The following is a 21,731-nucleotide window of genomic DNA, read 5'->3' as shown; positions in this document are numbered from 1 at the left end:
TTATGATTTCACGTAATATTTATTTTATTTATGTACTTATTTATTTATTTATTTTGACACCTGAAATATAGTTTAACATAAAAACAAAGGAAAATTGATTTAATTACATGCCTTATAATAATAATATAAACAAATAACAAAAGGAAGAAGGCTATTTTCGAAAGGACAGAGGGTGACCTAACCTATAATATCTTTTAATGGGGGCGCCAAAAAATAAAATTTAAAATTGAGGTCCCAGCGCTGATGTAAAGTCACTTTTACATCAGTCTTCACTTTGCGAAAAAATACACAGTAATTTCATGGGTGATGATGGGGGTGATGTATGGAAAAGAAGTTCTTTTAATAATTATATTCAGTACGTTCTAAATAATTCGATTGTTGTATGCATCTCTTAAAAGAACATAGACTTCATTGTGAAATGTTGATATGGTGGTTAATAAATTATATGAATTTTATAGATTTGTGCAGATACGAGTCGTACAATTCTAAGGACTACGGTTTTGGCAGTGCAGACATTTTAGATAATTCTAACCCATCGAATACGGCGATCGGTCGGATACCATCGCCATTAACACCGTCATCTTTGTCAGCCGCGTTTTCACTGCCGGGATCTTTACTTCAACCACCGTTCATAACTACGGTGCCGCCTTTAATGCAGTCCATAAGTATGCCGCCTGCGTTTTCAAACACTAATACCGGTAAGTCGACGTTTTTTCGTTGTTTATTGTGTATAGGGTGTTTTAAAAGTATGGGTGCACAAACTATAAAGGTAGTGGCACACGTTGAAAAAAAATAAAACAATTCTTGACGAACATGCATTACCCCAAATATTACCTGTTTTCAAAATAATTCTAATTTTTAGTTAGTAAAGAAAATTTACTTTTTATTCGACTGGACATTCTGTGTGTAATTCAATACACTGTTTATAATAAATACTCATTGAGAAAAATATTGTAAACTATTCTTAAAAGGAAAAATATATGCAAAACGAAATTGCAAATAAAATCAATTTACAATATATGAACGATGTACACGTGACAATGATCGATGTGCTACTCGTTTGACACTTCTTGTTATTGTGCTCCTTACACATTGCACGAATGATATACTTACTTGTTTCAAATATTTATACAGTTTATACTTATATTTTTAAAACAATTGGTAGAATGATTTTTAGAATAGTGCAGCTTTTTCTTATTTTTAAGAAAATGTATTATCAACGGCCTCGGTAGCGCAGTAGGCAGCGCGTAAGTCTCATAATCTTAAGGTCGTGAGTTCGATCCTCACCCGGGGCAAATTATTTTTGCATCCCTGTGTGCTGAAAAATATATTATTTGACATTGTATGAATAAAAATATAAATTGAAAATTCACTGTATATTTTGTATTCTTAAACACAATTTTGAAGATTGTAATCAGTGTCTGGTTGCGATCAATCGATGAATGAAACGTATGTCGGTAAAATAGGTAACATGGTTAGCCATCACTTTTTGGGTACGAATAGCGTTACGAGTGTGCACAGACGACCTAGAAGCGAAAAGAAGCCAATACCGGACGAACAAAAGGATGAGAAATATTACGAAAGACGTAAACGTAATAACCAAGCTGCAAAGAAATCTCGAGATGCTCGTAAAATTCGAGAAGATCATGTTAGTGAACATTTACTTACATTTGTATTTGATAATAAAAAGTACCTAACAGTGTAATATAATGCGTAACTGTTAGATAAAACAAAAGTGTTTGCGTTATATTAATGTAATCGAGGTTTTATTTCAGATTGCCCTGCGGGCAACAATGTTGGAACACGAAAACGCAATTTTAAGGGCGCAAGTAATAACGCTTCGAGAGGAAGCACAATGTCTTCGACATATGTTGATTAAACAACAGGCACCGCCATTGCAATCCATAGACCGTTCGATTTCCTCGATGACACCTGTTACACTGTCACCCCCCCATTCCACGACAACTTTGGATTGTCAGATTTGAAATATATTATTAAGAAGAAATCGCTCTAAATGAAATTTTTGACAATCAAACGATTATTTCGGACGAATGACATTGGAAAACGCGTCGTACTTGTATAGTGATATTAAATTGCTCAGTTAGATTTGTTGTATTAGAAATTTTCATATTTTATTTATTAATTTATACATACATAGTCTGTGTATATTCTGTTTAAGAAAAGCGCATCAACAAATTTTTTATTCCTTGTCGATTTAACTAAACAAAAAATTCTGCTATCTTAATTTAACAATAAATGAAAATAATTTTAAAGTTTTTACTATACGTACACATAAAATCGTCCCGGAAATTTTTCCACGGAAATCTTTGAGTATGAAAAAATACGTGTGATATAATTTCGTTTTCTCAGATTAAATAGGGATATTAATGTAAATAGCAATAAATGTATTATTTTATAACTGTTGAAAAATAAAAATCTACGCATTACAAATAAAACAGTCTTGTCATTGTGCAACAATTGTTTAAAATAGAACTTTTACATACTATGCAAAGATCGTAAGTTGCTGTCGAATCAAAATTAGTTGCCCCACCTTCGGTCACACGTATTCCCATTATTAGCTGAGTCAATCACATCTATACAAGTCCATTGTGTGACAGAAGTCGTCAAGAGGAAGCATCGAAACAGAAGGAGATGGAGTGATAGAAAGCGACGAACCGAACGCAATGACGTACTTAGACGTATACATATAGATTCAGAATATTAACTATTTACAGAACAAAAAGTACCGAGAATATTCATTTATTCTTTGCTGTGATTCTTTTACAATTGTGTTTATTACAATTATATATTACAATTTTACATTTCCTACTCTCTCATCGAATCTTTAATGTAAGAGATCTCTTATTTTTAATACTATGGTTATGTACATGATAACGTAAACTTTTCCGCTACAGCATTCGAGTCACACTGATGATTGGTGCGATAAGGTATCTTGTTCATAGACAAAAAGAAATTTAATTTTAATAAATCTGTTGCTATTAATTACTATTGCTATAATTTAAAAAACAACAATTTATCTTAATAATATATTTAACAAAAGATAATAACATATTTAAGAAAAGAATCACAACCTGAGAACATATATATAAAAATTTAATTTACATTACGGTTCCATGTATCCCCTGCAGATACGAAAATTCTACTACTATGCCATGAAATCACTAGAGCCTAAGAATGGGGATCTTGGAAGGGGTTAGGTGGAACAAGCGGCCTAGTCCCCTTGCCCCTGTGCTGTTCAGTTGGCGGGACTCGACAAATTACAATCTCTGTATAGTACATATAACTTATACACACGATTAGTTCAAAAATAAAACACAGACTAGGTATACATAACTATATTTTTCAAAAGGTTGTATGTACATCTGTACGTCATTGGTCCAGCTTCGTTAACTTCGTTGAGTGCATTTTCATAATTTAAAATATAAGTTCTAACGAGGTTGCCAGTCGCTTTTTCAGTAAATTGACTTTTATACGAAGAAATACGGTGGACATATAAAGATTTATTATAGCTTTGCAACGTAAGTAGTACCAATCTTGGATGACACTTATTTGATTATGTCTTAGGTTTAGAGACCATATTTGTTGATCCCTTTCCTTGACTTTATAATCCTCAGTCATTTATTTTTGTAACCAATGAATAATGGTACAATCTGCATAAATTGTACGATAAACGCAATTTAATCATTATTAATAACATGTTGGAATGTTTAACATCATACAGCGACATAATCCTAATGAATTTTCATTTATTATGAACAGTTCTTAATAAATATTTTAATAAAAATGAAATTCGCAATATATTTTATTTTCAGCGGTTGCATTTATTCAGTCAGTGAGCTATGCATTTTCTGTTGGCTAGCCTGTTAGTAGTGTATTCCGTTTTATGTTTTCAACTGTACGCATGAGGGGGGTTATATTTATGTTGTGAATAGTATCCGGGATTCACACCGCTTATGTATTATTTTGTTTTTAGCATTGTAGGTATATGTCGAGCTCAAAAAATAGATTTATAAGTTGAAGGAATCCGAGGCTCCAAATTATTGAATTTGTTCATGTGATCTACAGTTATATAAACCATTTGATAGTGAAAAATGGCAGTGTATGCTGTAGCAATAGCATTAGCTATTTCTGCAGCTATAGCTTTATATTTTATATATGATGAATATTCAACTGGACCGGTAAATAACCATCCACATAGGCATAATTATTACCAATCGTAAGTATTTTCAAAATGTATACACAGACATATTGTGTACAATAAAGTAACAAATGCTTTTTCTCATTTATCTGTGACAATAGACCAGATCAGCAATCATTTGACGATAGTGAAGATATATGCTCAATATGTTGCATGCCATTGGTAATTGAAAATACGTTTAAATTGAACTGTCACCACCTTTTTCATAAGAAGTGCATTGAAAAATTTGTGCAACATGCACAAAAACGACTTGTAAGAAAACTATATAACTAAAAGTTTCTAAAGAGATCAAAGGTTTTTTAATTTATATGATAGTGTAATTTAAAAATTTCTCTTGACATTGTATTACAGGTTCCACAAGTGTGTCCACTCTGCAGACAACCATTCAAGTTTTGATTACTAAATTATCTTTTAAAACTTTGTTGAAAATAGAATATATGCATAAGATGCTAAGGTGAAAATTGAAAATAACTGCATAGTTGCTCATTGCAATAGAGTATTCTTCTTATTGTTAGCTGAGAAAGTGATTCTTCAATCTTGGAAAGTTGAAATGAAAAACATTTATTTTATCTTAAAATATTATAAAAAGATAGAAGTTTTGCTGCTTCCTTGTATTAACAATGAAGTGAGTATAAAGTTGCAATTCCCTTTTTAACATATTATATATTACACGGATATATGCAGGTTGAGTTATATGTGTAAAATGTGATAGATATTATTTTCAAAAATATTCAGCTGTTATACTTTATATTAGGGCTATTACTTTTAACCGGGTAAAATAAAATTTATTAAATTTCTTTTCTTTGTGAAAAATTGTGCACCAAGTAGGGCTATTACTTTCAACCGGGTATTCGTGTACCCGTGAGATACCCGGGTAGATGAAAATAACACGATCGACCCGGGTATCTCACGAGTACTCGAATATGTACATAAAACAGTCGAAATCTCGGTAGTCACTACCGCTGGTGGTTCCCCGGGCAAACAAATGCGGATCGGTCGCGCAGCGATGTAACGATGCCGACGTGTCAAAGTGCACCTGTACTCTACACAACATCGTTTTGAAACCTCTGCCGAAACAGTCGGGAATAATAGATATCTACTCTTAGCTGTCTCATCTCATGAGATACCCGGATAATTTCTATTTACCCGAGTATCTCACGAGTAACCCGGGTACCCGGGTATCTCTTAAGTAACAATTCTACTTTATATGCCTCACCCTTTGTGTTAGACAAGATATTTTGACTTATTTATAACATTAATAACTACATACATCTTTAAATTACAAAATACGTACATATATAATGAATGAATGATGATATATTATACAATGATTGTTTGTTATCTGAAGTGATAAATAAAAAGGAACATTTTATATAATCCATCATCTTTTTATAAACAATTTTGTTATAATTTATATTACTTTATTTAGATAATTAAGACTTTATATTATTCTGTTAGACTTTACAAGGTACTTATAATGTACAACGACGTTCTGTACATCTCTAACGACAATCGACACAAGACTCATTCGCATCTAGGCGAGCCACGAGGCGACAGCGTATAAGAACAAAAGCTGGTGACAATGTCTCCGTTGCTTCCCTCTAGATGTCATTTTATGTATTGCTAATCCTCAACAAATTTATGTAAATTACTGAACTGTGTGATACATTTCTACTGAAATGTAACATTTAACCTTATAAAAGTTTTGTTAATATAAATATGTACATTAGCAATGATATCTTAAAGCCTTACATTTTCATAGTATGATACAAGAAATAGCAATAAAAATTTAAGACTTTATTAAAGTAATTACAAAACTACGTTTACTTACAACAATATATAATAAAATAATACTTCAAAAGATAGCATATGTAGATAAATTATCATATAATTTTATTACATAAACAAGAAAAAGTATATAATAAATAGTTTCTTCTTTTATTCATATAAAACTGCATAAACGTTACATTACAGTGCAGTGTTTTTTTATTTAAGTAATTTTAAAAAACTATTTAATTGTGATAATAAGCCCCCTGGTCACTGTGTTTTGTAAATTATAAAATGGTAAAAAATTCTAAAATACAAATAACTTCTAAAATAAAATGAAAGTGTTTTAGCTAGATTTTAAGTATTAATTCAAACGTGTAATATTTAATTATATAAATTGTTATTAACTTCTATATAACTTACGAACAATAGTTAAAAATGTAAATAATACCGCTGTATAAAAAACGAATAAAACTATTAATAGTTTTGTATTGTTCATGTACAGAATTGTTCTTAACAATGTTCTGTGAAAACAGCAAGAAGTGAAAGTAGTGTCATGATCACTTTGATTGCATTACTGTAATTTTATATCGTTTGCACTGCTCACAAAATCTTATTTTACTTCGTCCAAAAACATATAGCAAAAGTATTATAAAGCAAATGAGTTATAAAGATATTAAATATATTATGCATTTAAATAAGAATGTTAAAAACGCAAAATTTACGAATGTAATTCTTATAATTATACTACATGCTATGCGCTTTCCTTTTCACTAATCGTAAATGGCCACCGCGGTTTCCGGTTCACTCGATTCGTATCCCTTTCGCAATCACGAGCGTAAATCATGATTGCTTTCTATTCTTTGTATTGTCATTTCATGTCTACGAATCTACTACATAGAACACTCGAACAATAAGCGTATACACGTTTCACGAGTGAACGAACTCCTATACAATGAAAGTTAACAACCTCTAAAATTATACATTATATAATAAAATCTACAAAATAAAGATTCGTGGATATTAGCGAGTTACATATAACCTATATGTAATTAATGATCATTAAATAACATATTAGAAATGTACATAAAGAAAGTTAAATAACAGAAAAATTATTTATATAATTAAAACCCGTAAGAAAATTGTCATATTGTATCTATGAAGATATGTTTCATGATATATGTATAACTTACCAACTGTACTATAAAAAAAGCAATCAAATATGTAACTAGTTTGACTTAAAATAGTAGTATGTATACAGTTTTCACATCCACTCACTTATCATGTGCACATGCGCGTACATGTGTTTAAAATGAAAAGCGCGCGAGTGTAATTTAAACTTTCAACTGGATAGGAGGGTTAACTCGTTACGTGTGTAGTTTCCCTCGGCATCTTCGTAACAGCGTGCGCGATGGTTGTAAGCGACGGTAATATTTGTCCAGTAAGCGGCACAGGGAATGTAGAGAACCGGTCAGTTACCTGAGAAACACTCTAGCTGGTAGCAGAACGATCGGTGTTGTAGATCGTTAACCTCAAAGTTCTCTGAAGGTGCTTGGTGGTCAACAACGGTGACAGCTCATGAGGATACAAAGGTGGCGGGAAACGGCGCGTCGACAATGACAGACAGTTAAAAAATTTTGAGTTTCGCGGCTTTTCCGGCATTCAGTTATCAAAATGCGTGAACAAATCGAATACGATGCAGTGTTTACTGTTGATTCTGTGTATCGTTCGCATGATCGTGACTTCGAAAATTGCCGACGACGAACAAGGTAAGAAACTGAAATTTTAGTAAATGCAACTTCTCGTAATCTGTTCGTTACGATAATTCGTAAATATACTCTACGATAAAGACATGTTCATCTGAGAGGGTTTGGAATAAAATTAATGTATTTGAAATTTAAGCGAGATATTATAAATTTTTGTTAGATTTAAAAATTTTTTATAAAAATGGTTACAATATTCAGGGACATTACGGGACTTTTATTTAAATTTAAATTTCTATTTCGTATATCATACTTGCGATTTCAAAGGATTAAAAAAATTTAAACAAGGCGGTAGAAATTAAATTTTCTATCATTAACATTAATAAATGCTTAAAAAAACTAAGCTCCTGACAAGCGAATATTATCTTCCCGCGTCTTTTCCACATATCGTAATTACAAGTTACACAATATATTAGGGACATCGTAAATTCATTAGCGCATTATTTGTTATTATAATTTGATGAATTTTCATTCGAAAAATATATCACCGTAGAAAACAAGTTACTGATCAGTTTAACAACTTTTCAATAATTCCTCGCGTGTTCATCGTCAAAGTTACCTTTCGTGTTGTAATTTCAGTGTAATCGCAATTACGTAATTATAGCGTTCGCAAACGATTCAGTGTAATTTTCTTTTACCATATGCAAAAGAATCCGTGGTCGGTCACTTTACGAATTACCATGGAAGAAATGTTTACTATAAAGGCGACGACAAGCTCGTAAAAGTGGCACCAAAGCGTCTTGAATCGGGACACGGTCTCCATGGTAACTGGTCAAAGCTGAGGAGCTGTTGGATTAACGGTGAAATTGTTTCGTTGGACGACCATACGAATTATTGCGACGTAGTTAACATGAATGTCTTAATACGGGACACAGCACGATCGTACTCCTTCGAGATCGACCGATCTATTTTCAGGGAACAAAACTCGCGGCTGTGGATCGCTGCGAGGCTGAAAATCAATCGTCCCATTTCTCTGGACCGGTTTCACGATTGTCAAGCAGGCCAAAACGAGTTTCCATTAATCTTCGATTTCGCTCGTATTACGCGCATGCGTAGACAATAATTAAGTGAATTCTATCCCGACTGGTTAGCGCCCTCATGTTGCTATTCTTTTTCTAAGACTGTTTCTATGGCGAAATTCGCCCCTCTCTCTAATTCCCACCGTAACATGAGAATTTGAGTAGACGTTTTAAGGATATTCTGTAATCTATGACTTTAGCAGATTCTTTTGAAAGAACGTCATGAACGTTGTTACACGTGGCTATGGGACATTATTTCAAGCGAATGTCCTCTCTGTGTACTACATTGATCTATGCGATAAGACTTTCGACAAGACACACATTTTGAATCTGTACATCTCTCTATTAGTGATTTCGTTCTTTTCCTCTCCTCGAAGTAGATTTAAGTAAATTATTCGAGGATACGGTAACAAGATTTCGTAATTATCGCGGTGAAAAATCTCGCACGAGAAGGTAGTCGTCCGAAACGAATAACAATTAAATCATTCCAGACCGGTCTAAGCGGCAGGATAATTAGCTCAGCGACAATGTAAGCGCCGTGTTAAAGTAGAAACAGCCAGAAACTCGTTCTCGTTCGTGGGCGCCTGTTCTTTAATTGCGGAAGTATAATGGGGAAACGTGCCGTAACACCAAACATGGTAACACCGTATCGGTACATAATAATTACGGTTTCGACGCGAAGGTACTGGCGAATTCACACGTGGCTAACAACGGTAAAAACTTTTCTTGGCTGAAACGATAAAATAAAAAATTTTTCTCTAAAAAGAAAAAAAAAATATTTTTTTTAATTTTCTATTAGAAACCGTCTCTAATCAAACATACTCATTCACCGGTTAAATCTCGCGTTTAACAAAGAAACAAAGATAGGTTAAGAGAGAAGAGAATCGATCGAAAGTATATTCAGAAGATTTACAAATTTTTACAACTGGCATCGACCTCGTGTAACGGGGTTTTGAGTCCTTCGGTGATTTACACGCCATCTTAGACGATGTAACTGTTAATGGAGATACGAATGTGGGAACGTGTGGGACGATGGTGTGCACACAGTCGCGTAACCGATAATCTTACCCGGTTAGGATCCAATGAAAGTAGAGACCCCCCAAGGCTTTTCGTTTTTTCCACCTAAATATATGTAGCACGTATCGAAGCGAGCTGCTCAAACCAATCGGCTTTCTAATAAACATATTACGTTATTGTTGGTAATGTCGTTAGCATCATTGACAGTTATCGACGTGCGCAATATCGTTCCCGTTTCTTTGCGTTTCTCTTCCATTAGATAGTACGTCTAAATAGTTTTATAGGACACCTATCCTTTACGTACACACACACACACACATGTTCAACTTTCTATGCGTACCACCCGGTTTCATTTATTACGCTTAATCCGTAATGGCGTCATAATTATGTTTTCTCTCATCGCGACAGGGTTGTTATTATCATGAATGGTTGGTCTTAGCATTTATTATAAAAAAAAAAAAAAACACGTAAAGTATTTATCGTTACAATGGATAAAAACAACGGTGTACAATATAATATTATGTTGAAAATAAACTAAGAATTGATGTTTTAATCAAGTATTATTGTTTTAAGCTGTTACAATGACGAAAAACAAGGGGAATCCCCTGTTAAGGAACACCCATTCATTACCACTGAATTGGATTGCAGTAAAAGGATTAGTACGCGACTGGGCGCCTCTGGTATGGCTTGCACCTGGCGAACTCTTTTTACCTCTTGGGGTACCTGAGTTTCTTGACAACATGCACTCCAACGATGACTATCTTAGCACCAGAGTCGACGTAGGTAAATGACAAACGATTAGAAGCAACTGATAGAATGTAAGAAAAAAGAAAAAAAAATATTCTAAAGTCATGTAAAATATAATTCTGATCGTTTTATTGAATCCGATGGTTTTTGAATTTGACAGAAGTACTATTGGGGAATCGATCGTCGTTCCTGTACGGCCGGAAGCCAGCGGGCACGGTACCAGTTTACGCTGTGATCAAGAACTGCGCCTTTTCAGACGCTTCTACGGACGCGATAAATTTCAAGAACATCAGGGACGGAAGAAAGTCACAAAGAAAGGGGGACGAGACGGTGATAGGATCGAAGAACGCGGTGCAGATCGATGATCTCGCGTCGTCGTCCATGATCCTCACTAACGATCTTCCGGGGAAGATTCGGAATGGCGACATTAAGCAAAGTGTAGAGGTAGATCGAGGGGGGAAAATTTCACGGATAATGTAACAAGAAACGCTACGATAGTAGAAATGCAGAGGGGCACAAAAAAAGTAGGAAGTAATTCGTTGAAAGACTAATTGAAAAGGTAGAAAAAGAAAAAAAAAGAAAGTTTCCGCTTGTTGATTTATAAAGTAGCAATCATTCGAATGAGCCATTAGAATGGAGATTAGGATTTCTTAGAACACGTTAAAGGTAGTGCACAACGTTCACAGAGATAATTCTGCTGATTAGCTGATTGAAACGGTACGTTCGTGGAACTGCTTGCAGAAACCTGGTGATTTTGAGAAAAAGAAGAAAAAAGGGAACAGGTCCCGGAAACTGCACTTTCACGTGACCTATTGGATGTTCTATCCGTTCAGCGAGGGAAAGGCAGTCTGCGTTCTGGATCTTGGATTTTTTGGTAGCTGGCCGATACCCACCGTGGGCGGGATGTGCTTTGGAATGCTTAAAGAATATGGCAACCATGTGGGCGATTGGGAACACATGAGCCTTTATTTCAAGGTAGATAAGCTCATGCCAGTTTCGTTTCCTTTCGAGATGGAAAGGAAACGAAATACTCTTTGTTCGTTCTAGAAAGCACATAGAGATGTTCTCCTTTACGCTCATACAGATTGCATACTAAACTGAATGTATGAAAAAAACGTTTATTATATTATTTCTATTACACTTATAAGTATACAGGGTGTTTGATCTAACTTGAGCCTTATGACGATATGAAAATATGTTGAAGGGCGAAATTATTCTGATCAAAGGGGCAAATGTTGCTATGTATTGATAATTTTTTTCATGGTCACATTTTTTGAAATTTCCATATATTTTGGCGCATGCTTAGAAACGAACAGATTAAGACCTAGAAGATTCCCTTTGTATTTTTATGGTTGTATATTTTTTGTAAATAATAAAACGATTCTTTTCTTTTTTTTTTTTTTCCAAAATTCAGGATGCTAATTACCCATCGGCCATGTACGTATCCGCTCACGACGCAGGCGCGTTTTATCGGTACGATATGCGAAGCGGCACCTTCATTTACGAGAGTCAAGAGACGCGAAATGGTATCTTCCAGAAGCCCATATTTCCCGAAAGAGTTTTCACCGCTGGCGGCTCCCATCCGATACTATTTAGCGCGCGAGGATCGCACGGGCTCTGGACAGCACCGGGTAAACACAAATTCGTCAGATTACCGCGTCTTTACGATGAAAGTGGCTTTGGTACCGCTTGGCCCACATGGAAGAAGATGGAATTGCTTCTGAAAGAGGATAACAATATCTTACCCAGCTGGATGACTTTCAGAGGCAAGTGGGGCAATCCTAAGAGCAACTGTCATCCCTTGGCCAGACTCGGTTTCAACATTTGCGAGTTCGTTGACGGACCGACTGGTATTCCCATGAAACAGTCGAGTTTTCGGTGCTGACGATAACCGTTTAGAATTCTTTAACATGTTCGCTGCTAGTGTGTGTGAAATACTAAATTATATGTTTTAATTAGTGTTGTTCGATGTTGTACGTATTTTTATAATTTAATATGGACCTAATCTAACCTATATATAGATGAAATTTAATATGAATAGTGACATATGTAAAACTTGTGGTAGCGAATGTGTTAAATTTCAGATCGTGTTAATATTGTTTGTGAACGTAAAACTTGAATAATTTTAATAGTTAGGAAGCAAAAGTTTGTGATGATACAACGTAAAACGTGGCACAAGTTAGTCCTTTTTTTAAAATTAATTGATCACCGAACACTGTTCTCCCCTCATTTTACAGTGCTACCAACTGTGTCTGTTATTTTATGGTGTTATCTTGAACAGCCAGCTGATTTTGAACTAATTGTATTCTGCCTCTCCGTGCAAGGATATAAACAGCGGGGTTTAACGTGAGAGATGAATGTTAATTTAAAGAAAAATAATAGACGCATGATGTTTCGTTGAAGTCGTTCATTTTAATAATTCGTGTCAGCTTAGCAAGGAATTAGAAAACAGCGTCGTCGTTCGTGAAACTCGCTTTTGATTAATGTCTTCGTAGTTTAAAATTTATGCTCGATGTAAAACGATAATAAAATACAATTTTGTCATTAGAGATAGATTGACAATAGATATTAAAAGGTGTAATAGATTTTTCGTATATAGGCATTGCGTGGTACGTTCTCGTTTAAGAAAGAACACTAGGCAAATGCGGTAATTGGCGGTTACTCGTAATTATACATATCTCGATGTGATCCTTTGAAAAGAGACCGATTAAAAGAACACTTTATTACCTGCGCCGAAATTATCACTGTTAACACGATCATCGACGCAAGGGGCAAAAGAAGTTCTGCGGTCTTTTGATAGGCCTGTGCAGTCGGACCAATTGCAATAAATTCGAAGAAAAGCTCTTTTTTTTTTGTTTTTTCTTACCGAGCATCGCATATTTCGAAGGTTTATATCGTGCAGTTTGAAATAGACCGTGTGAATAGGCTTGCCTCGATAGATAAAACATTCTTACTTTAGGCTTGAAATTGAACGCGCGTGCATATGTGTTACGGCTCTTACGATTAAAAACGGTGATTATTGCTAATTGACCGCAACGACAAATTTCATTGCGATTCACAATCCTGCAAGTTGCACGATTAAAGTTCGAAATAAGGAACGTTCTCGTGCGTCAGTTTTATCCCCTGTTACATTGTTCACCCTCAAACTGGATACATCTGCTATGCTTCCTTGACGAACTTCCTTGGTCTCTGGAATTTCTTCAGAGCTCTTGTTGGCTTTGCATGCTCAAGGATGCTCGCAATTTTGTACCCAGCACCTGTGAAAGAAACACTCGACTCTTAGATGTTCGAGCAACAATATCAGTATCAACGAGATCTACTCGGAGACCTCATCTTCGTTCGACCGTTCCACGCCAATGCTGTGTATCCCGTTCCTCAACAATGGGGTGCCTTTGTCTTTTCCCAAGACGCGTGCATTCAACTGAATCTTCAAAGGGGTTCCTTCCTTGCAACACATTATTTGCACCTCTTCTTTTAGAATCTTTTCTTTATACGCTAGCAGCTTTAATTTTAATCTGTTAAGGAAATAAAAACTGACTGTAATTGAGATTGCTAAAGATTTCTTAATGATGTTCTTTACAGGAAAAAATCTTTGTATATTTATAATGTTACGAAATTGATAATGTTTTATAAAATAAAGAAGTGTACGAATGTGCAGTAAGAGGTGGTTCACCTTAAACCCTCTTTTTCTTGCATCAAGTCTATAATATGGCAGTTGAGGTTATGAGTTCCGGTTGCTACAGCTGGTGCAGAACATTTTCGGTCCCCGTGTATACATAGGTTCCACGGAATTGAGAATTCCACGTGATATCTAGAAAATAATAATAACAGTTGTATGAAAATATAAATTTGTAATCATTTTTTTTTTATATATTTCTAATAAAAAATGTGTAACCTGTGATAAAGTTGTAAAAATCCAAGATGAGCATCTATCTGTCCATGTCGTTGCGGTTGTATCATAATATTGTTGTCTTTTCCGAGGCCACTTCCTCCGCTGAAGTGTACGTGGTGCTCTAAACATGATTTTTAATCAGTAAAAATTTACGTCCATTGAATGAATTATGTACATACATTCACGACGAGATGAATTGTTACCGCTGATTTCTACAAAATACTTAGCAAATATCTATTTCTAATAATATATAACAATTGTAATATTTTAAAACTATTTTACAATACAAATCACAAGTTTACTATTTCATTTTTTATATTTTTCGTGATTACATAATAATTTTGAATCTTTTTTGATTGTATTCGTCACAGCCTCTCGACCGGAAATGAATTGTTAAGGGTACTACGTGTTTATCGAAAAACTTCGATCACCTGTCGTAAATTTATCGATTTATTTTCTTTTAAATATGACATTCTCATGTTCCAAAATCTAAGTTTTTGTGTATATTTTTAATTATTAGTGTCTTGTTCACTTTTGTATTATGAGTATAAAATATTTAGTACGTTGACCGTTGATATTAGAATATGTAATCATGATAACTCGATAAAAACGAACGGAGTGACAGTTTTGACAGATAAGTACTAATTGTAAGTTACGCAACTCAGCCTTTGTGTCAGACAAATTCTTTAAATTGGATTTTCTTCAATGAAAAATCACGGTTTAAACATTTTCTTACATAATTTCTTTCTTGTACTTGCACACAAAGTATCAGCTGCCTTCGCGGCAGATTAATTTGAAAGGAATAAACAAACCAGTATATTTTTGTGTAAGTTAAAAATGTTTTTATTACTACATTTAAAAATCGCTCAGTTAATACTTGAATTATTAGTACAAGTCACAGTCATTGATGAATTGCAAATACTCTGTTTACATATAATTAAATATTCATACGAATATTTAATATTATTAATTCGGACATATAAGCGTTTAAATGGCTATAAGAAACAAAGATAACAGTTCCTGTTGTAAAAAGAGTGTATCATTACATGTATTACGTGATACTTTACATAATGCTCATATGTAGGAGGAAAATACTCCACTGTCAAGCCAATAGTATAAAATTTCGAGATATAAAAGGAATGTAAGATTAAGTATAAGTTTACTATCTGACTTAGTGTTTTAATCCTGGCAAACAATATTACATTGTAATACGTCACTTTCTGTATCGTGATTTTTAAAATTGAATGCAAAATCTAGAAATTTCATTCGATATTCTCTTGTATACACGCACAAATGAGTCAACGTCCTTGTTCGTACAAAACAGTTAATCAATCGCCACTTTTTCTCTACATAATGTACACTTATTTCGTCATAATGTACAAATAAATTTTTTAACCTACAAAATATTAAAAGTTAAAAGTGATTAGATATCGACTGGATACCCACATGGGGCGTAAATCTCAAATAGTTATGTAACAGAACGAATTGACCTTTGCAAGTACGCAAAGTGAACGCGGGAAAGCTATGAAGAAAAAATCGAAATCTACAAAGTGAATTAAGAATACAAAGTTCGTTCGATAGCAAACAGGTTCGAAATGGCGCGCTTTCAAATGACCCAATTACGAGTGTATCCTAACCTAGTACGTCAACTACTGACCGGCTTCAGATAAAGTATTAAAACACACGATTTTCTATCAAGATTTAAATCCGAAATAATTCTTCAGGTGATTAATTAATTAATAGTCATCAAGTTTCAGTAATACATGGTTGCAGTGAACAACAGAGAATGATGAATTTCAATAGTGATAAGAGTGACCGTACAAGGCATGGTCGATTACGTATTGAAGTAATATTTTATTACCTTTATCTCCCATGTTTTACAAGACAATGTGACAGTTGTACTTTCATACTCCACACAACTAATTTAATATTCTGTACCGCAACGACTAAGCTATTCTTCCGATGTGTTGGTACGTATATCACACTTGTGAATATACGTCTAACGCATCGAATAGTTGAACTACCTTGATACTGATGGCAGCACTGCTTTTTTTTTTATCGTTCCCAAATTCCATTCTCATTTTTCCGTTCCTTTTCAAGCTTACTATGGAGGGTACTAAGTACTGAGAAAATTCTAAAAAATTCAACATCTCCGGTATTATAGACTCAAGTTAATTGAAATACAAGCTTGTATCATTTCCATTTTTTTATTAATCAGAACAAAATTACACATAATCTGCAAAAAAAAAACTTGTGCAGTGATAAGTGGAATAAAAAGTTTCAACTTTGATCTACTACTTCACGATTTAAAGCATGTAAAATACAAGCACGATAACCTTATTCGTAATATTAGATAAAAATATTCTATGAAAAAGACTTCTTATATCAAAAAAAAAAAAAGAAAATAGAAACGAAAAGAAAACAAATATGCATTGTGCAGGAGACTGCAATTCAACGAACATGCAATTTTTCTTCATATTTACTAGAACAAAGTAAAAAGAGAAATCTACTATAGTCTACAAGTTTCAACTATACATAGTACAATAGTTCGAACTATACATAATTTTATATGCACAAGTGCATCGGGAAACTTCCAATAAATCACAATTAATGCGAATTCATTAAATTGTGTGCAACAATGATTATGATGTTTATTACCAATTTCCTGTGTAACGATGATGGACAAATATAATCTTCGATTACCATCTTGTTTCGGCAATTGCGACATCCGGTAACCATTGCAACTATGACTTTATTTCGTGTTTACTCGTTCTCCTTGGTAGGTTTTATTAGTTCTTTCTGCGTTTCAATTAATGCATTGATGAATTAATTTACAGCAATGTAAAATATATGTTTCAATCGTTGCAGATGCCTTGTTTTAACGGGTTTTTTCTCACGGGGGACAAAAAAAAATACTTTTTTCTGCTGCTATGTTACAAAACTGTCAAAAATAAATGGACACATCGACGAGAAACAGCTGCAGAATTAAAAGCCGTCGTAATGAAAATATCATTACTGCTTTCTTGCAATTTTCAAAACAAACACATCAATAATGTCGAACAGGAAAAAAATGATAGAAATGAATATTTCTCACTAACATTTTATCATTTCCAGCTCGATCCAATTAGCTCTGTAAGCTACCTAAAAATCAACTAGTTAGTCGCAATTTTATATCAACGTGGCCACGAGTTGGTCGTTGTTTATTCGTTATTTTCGAGGCACTCGTCGAACTGTACAGCGGCAGAGAATAAAAAAGGTCGACGTTTAGGATTAGACAGATCGCTGTCTGATGTTTAATCGTGCTTTGTCAATATTGCAAATAACGATTTCCTCGAATCGACGAGCAATTTCTACCCTGACGAGGCATCCGACGTAAACAACGTGTAATTACAATTTTATAATTTACCTTGGTACTCGAACGAATGAATGAAAAAGTAATTTTCGCCTTTTCCAAGTTTAGAGAAAAAACCGTCTGTGGCTCTTATCGTTTCTCCTGTGCAACGGCTGACCGTTGAGAAATCATCTCGAACGTATCGTGTTTCACGTTTCACGGTGAAATCACTCAGATAGGAAGAACATGTTATTATATACATACAAATGTCTCGGGTAAAAGAAATAATTCTAACATTATCTGGTGCAAATTTCCACTTATTCTACATATATCAAATTTAACCTGTTTACTATATACGTTTAACATTTACAGAACAATTTGTCTGGAATATTTTATGGATATGTACTTCGTCCTGACCGAAATTTCTTTCACGTTTCGCTTAGATTGATGAAGTCATAAAATGTATGGATTACGAAAATGTTTGGAACCTTTGAACCTGTTATGACTCAAGTTTGTCCATTAATCTTTCACCTTCTTCCCACGAAAATTTATGCATACATTTATTTAAATATCGTTGGCCATCGGGCGTTAAGCAATGACTGCTCTTGAAATAAAGAAAAAAAAGGAGAGAGAGAGATGTGTATATATATATATACATATCAGCCGTTTTTTTTTAAAGTGGTATATGTCCATTTTTGGAAAAAATTAGTTAATGGTAGGTTTAGTTAGATATAAAAAAAAAAAATAATGAACTTATACCACTTTCAAAAACAACAGCTCATATAATTGCATAACACGTTTTATTTGTATTACGTTCAGCCAATTAAATGGTATAATCGATTCAGGAAAATCATTCTTCCTATCAGGTACACTTAAAACCACTATGTATATACCATGCTATTAATAAGTTGCTAACACACTCAGAAAAAAACATTCACCGTGACCTTCACGTCGAACAGAGAGAAGCGAGTCGTAAAAATCACGAGTCCCGTTCGATCCTACGATGAAATTCAATAGGGTACAAGGAAAAGAAAAATAACACAAGATCTGTCACTCCTGCTTGTGAATTATCGACGTAACTTCAGGCGATTCGAGAAGGAGGAACTAGTAAAAATCGGCGTTGGTTTTTTGCACGCAGAAACAAATTCTCAATGACTCGTTGCTCCCTCGAGCATTTCGAGCGACACGCTGATACATTTCCTTGAGTGTTACGTACTTATGTTGCGTTCAAATAGGCATAATTTTGTCACTTTTAATACGTTTTGTCAATGCAACACTCTAATATCCTCTGTCTGGATGTGGCACAGTAACGCAGCAATAATAATAAAATGAATGTTTACATAAAGATGTACATTACGATGCTAATTATCCGCTAATTATCCCCAATGGAGATTTTTTCATCTCGGCAGCACTTTAACCAAGGTACACTGAAATTAGTAACACTATACGACGTTAAAAAAACTGCACAGCTTATAAATTTTCAGATAATTTCATACAGTGGTTGCGGAAAAAGATTACCATGTGATAAATCAGAGTGGTCATAAGAGCAATTACTCGGTATAAACAGATCATTTCCATGTATAATTTTTACGGAACTGACTAAGAGGAATAAAAAACAGGACTATAGAGAGAGAGAGAGAGAGAGAGAGAGAGAGAAAGAGACGATTATTTAAGTTGAAAACCAGCACCGCGCATATGCGTGCGTCACTTCGTGATATCTGCTGTTCATTTTTCTATTTCTTCTTTTTTTTGCACCATCACGAAAGCCACGAAAACGGAACGAATCGACCAGGCACGTTTTTTTCTCGATGTCAATGAGCTGCTCTCTAGGATCTTTCGGATATATTATCGTTATGTAATCGATGAATATTATATTTGGCCTGTGGTAAAATATCGGTGCGCTTCCATTCCGAAAAATAAAGAACCGTTTTACCGGGTGGAACGATGGAGGGAGAAATCATGGGACGGCTTAGTCCGTCGTGTTGTGCGGTGGATCGTACCTACAACTATAAAACCTCGTCGATCATTCGACTTGTATTCAGTTCTCAGGGAACATTCGAACAGACTTCTAACCTCGTAGTACGCAGGCCAGCGCAATAAAACAGAAATCATGAAGACCATCGCTGTCGTCTTTGCCCTCTGCTTCGTTGGTGCTATGGTAATTTTCGAGCTTTTTTTCTTTTTTAACTTCTTTTGCATTTTTTCGTTAAGATTGTATCGTCAAAATTCACCGCTTCACTTGTGCCAATTTATGTTGGATTTGTTTATTTTTATTACAATATCCCATGATAAATGTGGCATTTTCGAGTTTTAATTTTTATCCAAACTTTCTTATTTCCATCTTTCAATTATGTTACATCTAATGTTAATCTGGGAATTTGCAATTCCCTCGCGATAAAATTTTATTCGTTTCGAAGTGAAGAACGATCCGAGCATCCCTATGTCGAATCGTTTCCTGTTCAAACGATTCAGAAAACTTCTGTATGTAATAAACAGAACACATCTGTATCTGATTCTCTGAAGGAAATTTGGAGTAACGTGTGATTTTCTGGAGTAACGTATTAAGTTATTCGAAATTCGTTGGAAGATTATTGTACATTCTGTATCGTTGCACAAGAGATAAACGAATCTCGGTGTTTTCAATTGAATTCGCTCTCACGATTAAACCGAAATTGTATACGTGTATAGGTGTTGATATATCTCGTGTGTGTAAAGTCGAGTTTCGAATAAATAAACTTCAGATAGAAAGGGCTACATGTAAACATTTTTTACTCGTCTACGAAAAAAAAAGAAAAAAAAACCGATTATTTGCTAATTTTAATGTTGATACGACAAGTTCAAAGCGTATTTTAATACTGTTTACACACCACCTTTTTTCAGGCACTCACGGACGAGCAAAAAGCCAAACTGACCGAACACAAAACCGCTTGTATCGCAGAGACTAGCGTTGATCCACGTAGGTTGAAAATAACGAAACATTTTACGGTAAACAATTGAATAGAAAATTTTCATCGATGTTGTTTCCCTTGCAGAGGTGGTAGAGAACGCGAAGAAGGGTAATTTTGCACAGGATGACGAGAAATTGGGTTGTTTCGTTTCTTGTATGCTGAAGAAAATTGGAATCGTAAGTAACGCTATTATTTCATTAATAATACAATTAAAGAATCATACAGAGGAAGGGAGAGAGAGAAACAGAATTGTTACTTTTGGTACAGATGAACCAGGACGGCAGCGTGAACGAAGAAGTTACCAGGGCAAAGGCTCCAAGTGATATTCCTAAGGATCAGGTTGAGACTATAATCAACAAATGTAAAACTGCCAGTAAGTAGCTACTTATTGTGTATAGACTTTAAGTATGGTTTCTAATTTGCTTAGATTAATTACATTGTTAATAATGTAATTTCAGCTGGCGCCAATGACTGTAAGAAGGCAGCCAACATAGCGTCATGTTTCATGAAGAACAAGACTTTCTCTGTACTTGAGTGAAGAACTGTAAATCATGGAAAAGGAATTATTTAATCAATAATTAATGTAATTTACATTGAAGTTGACATAAGATATTTGTAAATTTGAATTAATAAATGAGTACCTTACAACTACCTCACGTATATATTTTTTTCTTCATTATCCTCTCCGAAGATATGTTTCCCCGTCAATGCAAAGACATTACACGTTCCTGCCTTGTTTGATCTAGCACGAAATATTATACTTTTAAAATTGCATGTTTCAAATGGAATCTGGAATATTAATCCGTTAATTGCAGAAATGATTTCTTAAGACGTGAGACATGTTTTAATTTAAATTGTAGTTAAAGCTGGATAAAAAAGAATAATCTGAATGGATTGATGGCGCGATTGCAATTGAAAATGATAATATGGTCGGTAATACCTGCTCCGTCGATAATGTATCAAATAGCTATGTTTTTAATGCTCATGTTTAAAAATCATAATTCTACGCAATTTTTTGATAAAAGACA

The 21,731-nt window shown here is 34.3% G+C and overlaps 5 protein-coding genes and 1 non-coding gene across 7 annotated transcripts in view; 5 read left to right on the top strand and 1 right to left on the bottom strand.

Annotated features, from left to right (window-relative positions):
* The window catches only part of LOC108577282 (cell death specification protein 2), a 3,186-nt gene extending 1,201 nt beyond the window's left edge, over window positions 1-1,985 (top strand). The window contains exons 2-4 of the mRNA XM_017940418.1: window positions 459-698; window positions 1,467-1,648; window positions 1,776-1,985. Coding sequence (XP_017795907.1) covers window positions 459-698; window positions 1,467-1,648; window positions 1,776-1,985 — 632 coding nt within the window. The remainder of the gene's footprint in view (window positions 1-458; window positions 699-1,466; window positions 1,649-1,775) is intronic.
* Window positions 1,223-1,295, top strand: Trnam-cau. Its single transcript has one exon. It is a non-coding gene; the product is annotated as a tRNA-Met (tRNA).
* A 1,412-nt stretch (window positions 1,986-3,397) lies between the features above and the next one.
* On the top strand, window positions 3,398-4,615 carry LOC108577253 (RING finger protein 121-like). Its single transcript, XM_017940386.1, has 4 exons — window positions 3,398-3,539; window positions 3,995-4,237; window positions 4,321-4,471; window positions 4,571-4,615. Exons 2-4 carry the CDS (start codon window positions 4,113-4,115, stop codon window positions 4,613-4,615), a joined length of 321 nt encoding a protein of 106 aa, XP_017795875.1. The 5' UTR covers window positions 3,398-3,539; window positions 3,995-4,112.
* A 3,067-nt stretch (window positions 4,616-7,682) lies between these two features.
* Window positions 7,683-12,417, top strand: LOC108577281. Its single transcript, XM_017940416.1, has 5 exons — window positions 7,683-7,755; window positions 10,434-10,568; window positions 10,693-10,976; window positions 11,274-11,507; window positions 11,947-12,417. Exons 1-5 carry the CDS (start codon window positions 7,683-7,685, stop codon window positions 12,415-12,417), a joined length of 1,197 nt encoding a protein of 398 aa, XP_017795905.1.
* A 576-nt stretch (window positions 12,418-12,993) lies between these two features.
* LOC108577277 (UPF0687 protein C20orf27 homolog) lies at window positions 12,994-16,399 on the bottom strand. Of its 2 annotated transcripts, none has more exons than XM_017940411.1 (5): window positions 16,286-16,399; window positions 14,428-14,545; window positions 14,206-14,343; window positions 13,861-14,047; window positions 12,994-13,789 (listed from the first exon to the last, which is right to left on the bottom strand). In XM_017940411.1, exons 1-5 carry the CDS (start codon window positions 16,296-16,298, stop codon window positions 13,733-13,735), a joined length of 513 nt encoding a protein of 170 aa, XP_017795900.1. In that variant the 5' UTR covers window positions 16,299-16,399; the 3' UTR covers window positions 12,994-13,732. The 2 variants fall into 2 exon arrangements, with proteins under 2 accessions (XP_017795900.1, XP_017795901.1); XM_017940412.1 differs by lacking the exon at window positions 16,286-16,399 and adding an exon at window positions 14,604-14,668.
* A 3,381-nt stretch (window positions 16,400-19,780) lies between these two features.
* LOC108577269 (general odorant-binding protein 56d-like) lies at window positions 19,781-21,262 on the top strand. Its single transcript, XM_017940403.1, has 5 exons — window positions 19,781-19,913; window positions 20,636-20,711; window positions 20,788-20,879; window positions 20,971-21,076; window positions 21,162-21,262. Exons 1-5 carry the CDS (start codon window positions 19,866-19,868, stop codon window positions 21,239-21,241), a joined length of 402 nt encoding a protein of 133 aa, XP_017795892.1. The 5' UTR covers window positions 19,781-19,865; the 3' UTR covers window positions 21,242-21,262.
* Window positions 21,263-21,731: the final 469 nt, after the last annotated feature.

The sequence above is a fragment of the Habropoda laboriosa genome, unplaced genomic scaffold (genome assembly GCF_001263275.1).
Source record: "Habropoda laboriosa isolate 0110345459 unplaced genomic scaffold, ASM126327v1 scaffold713, whole genome shotgun sequence".
Taxonomy (NCBI): domain Eukaryota; kingdom Metazoa; phylum Arthropoda; class Insecta; order Hymenoptera; family Apidae; genus Habropoda; species Habropoda laboriosa.
This window is presented reverse-complemented; position numbering and strand designations above follow the sequence as displayed.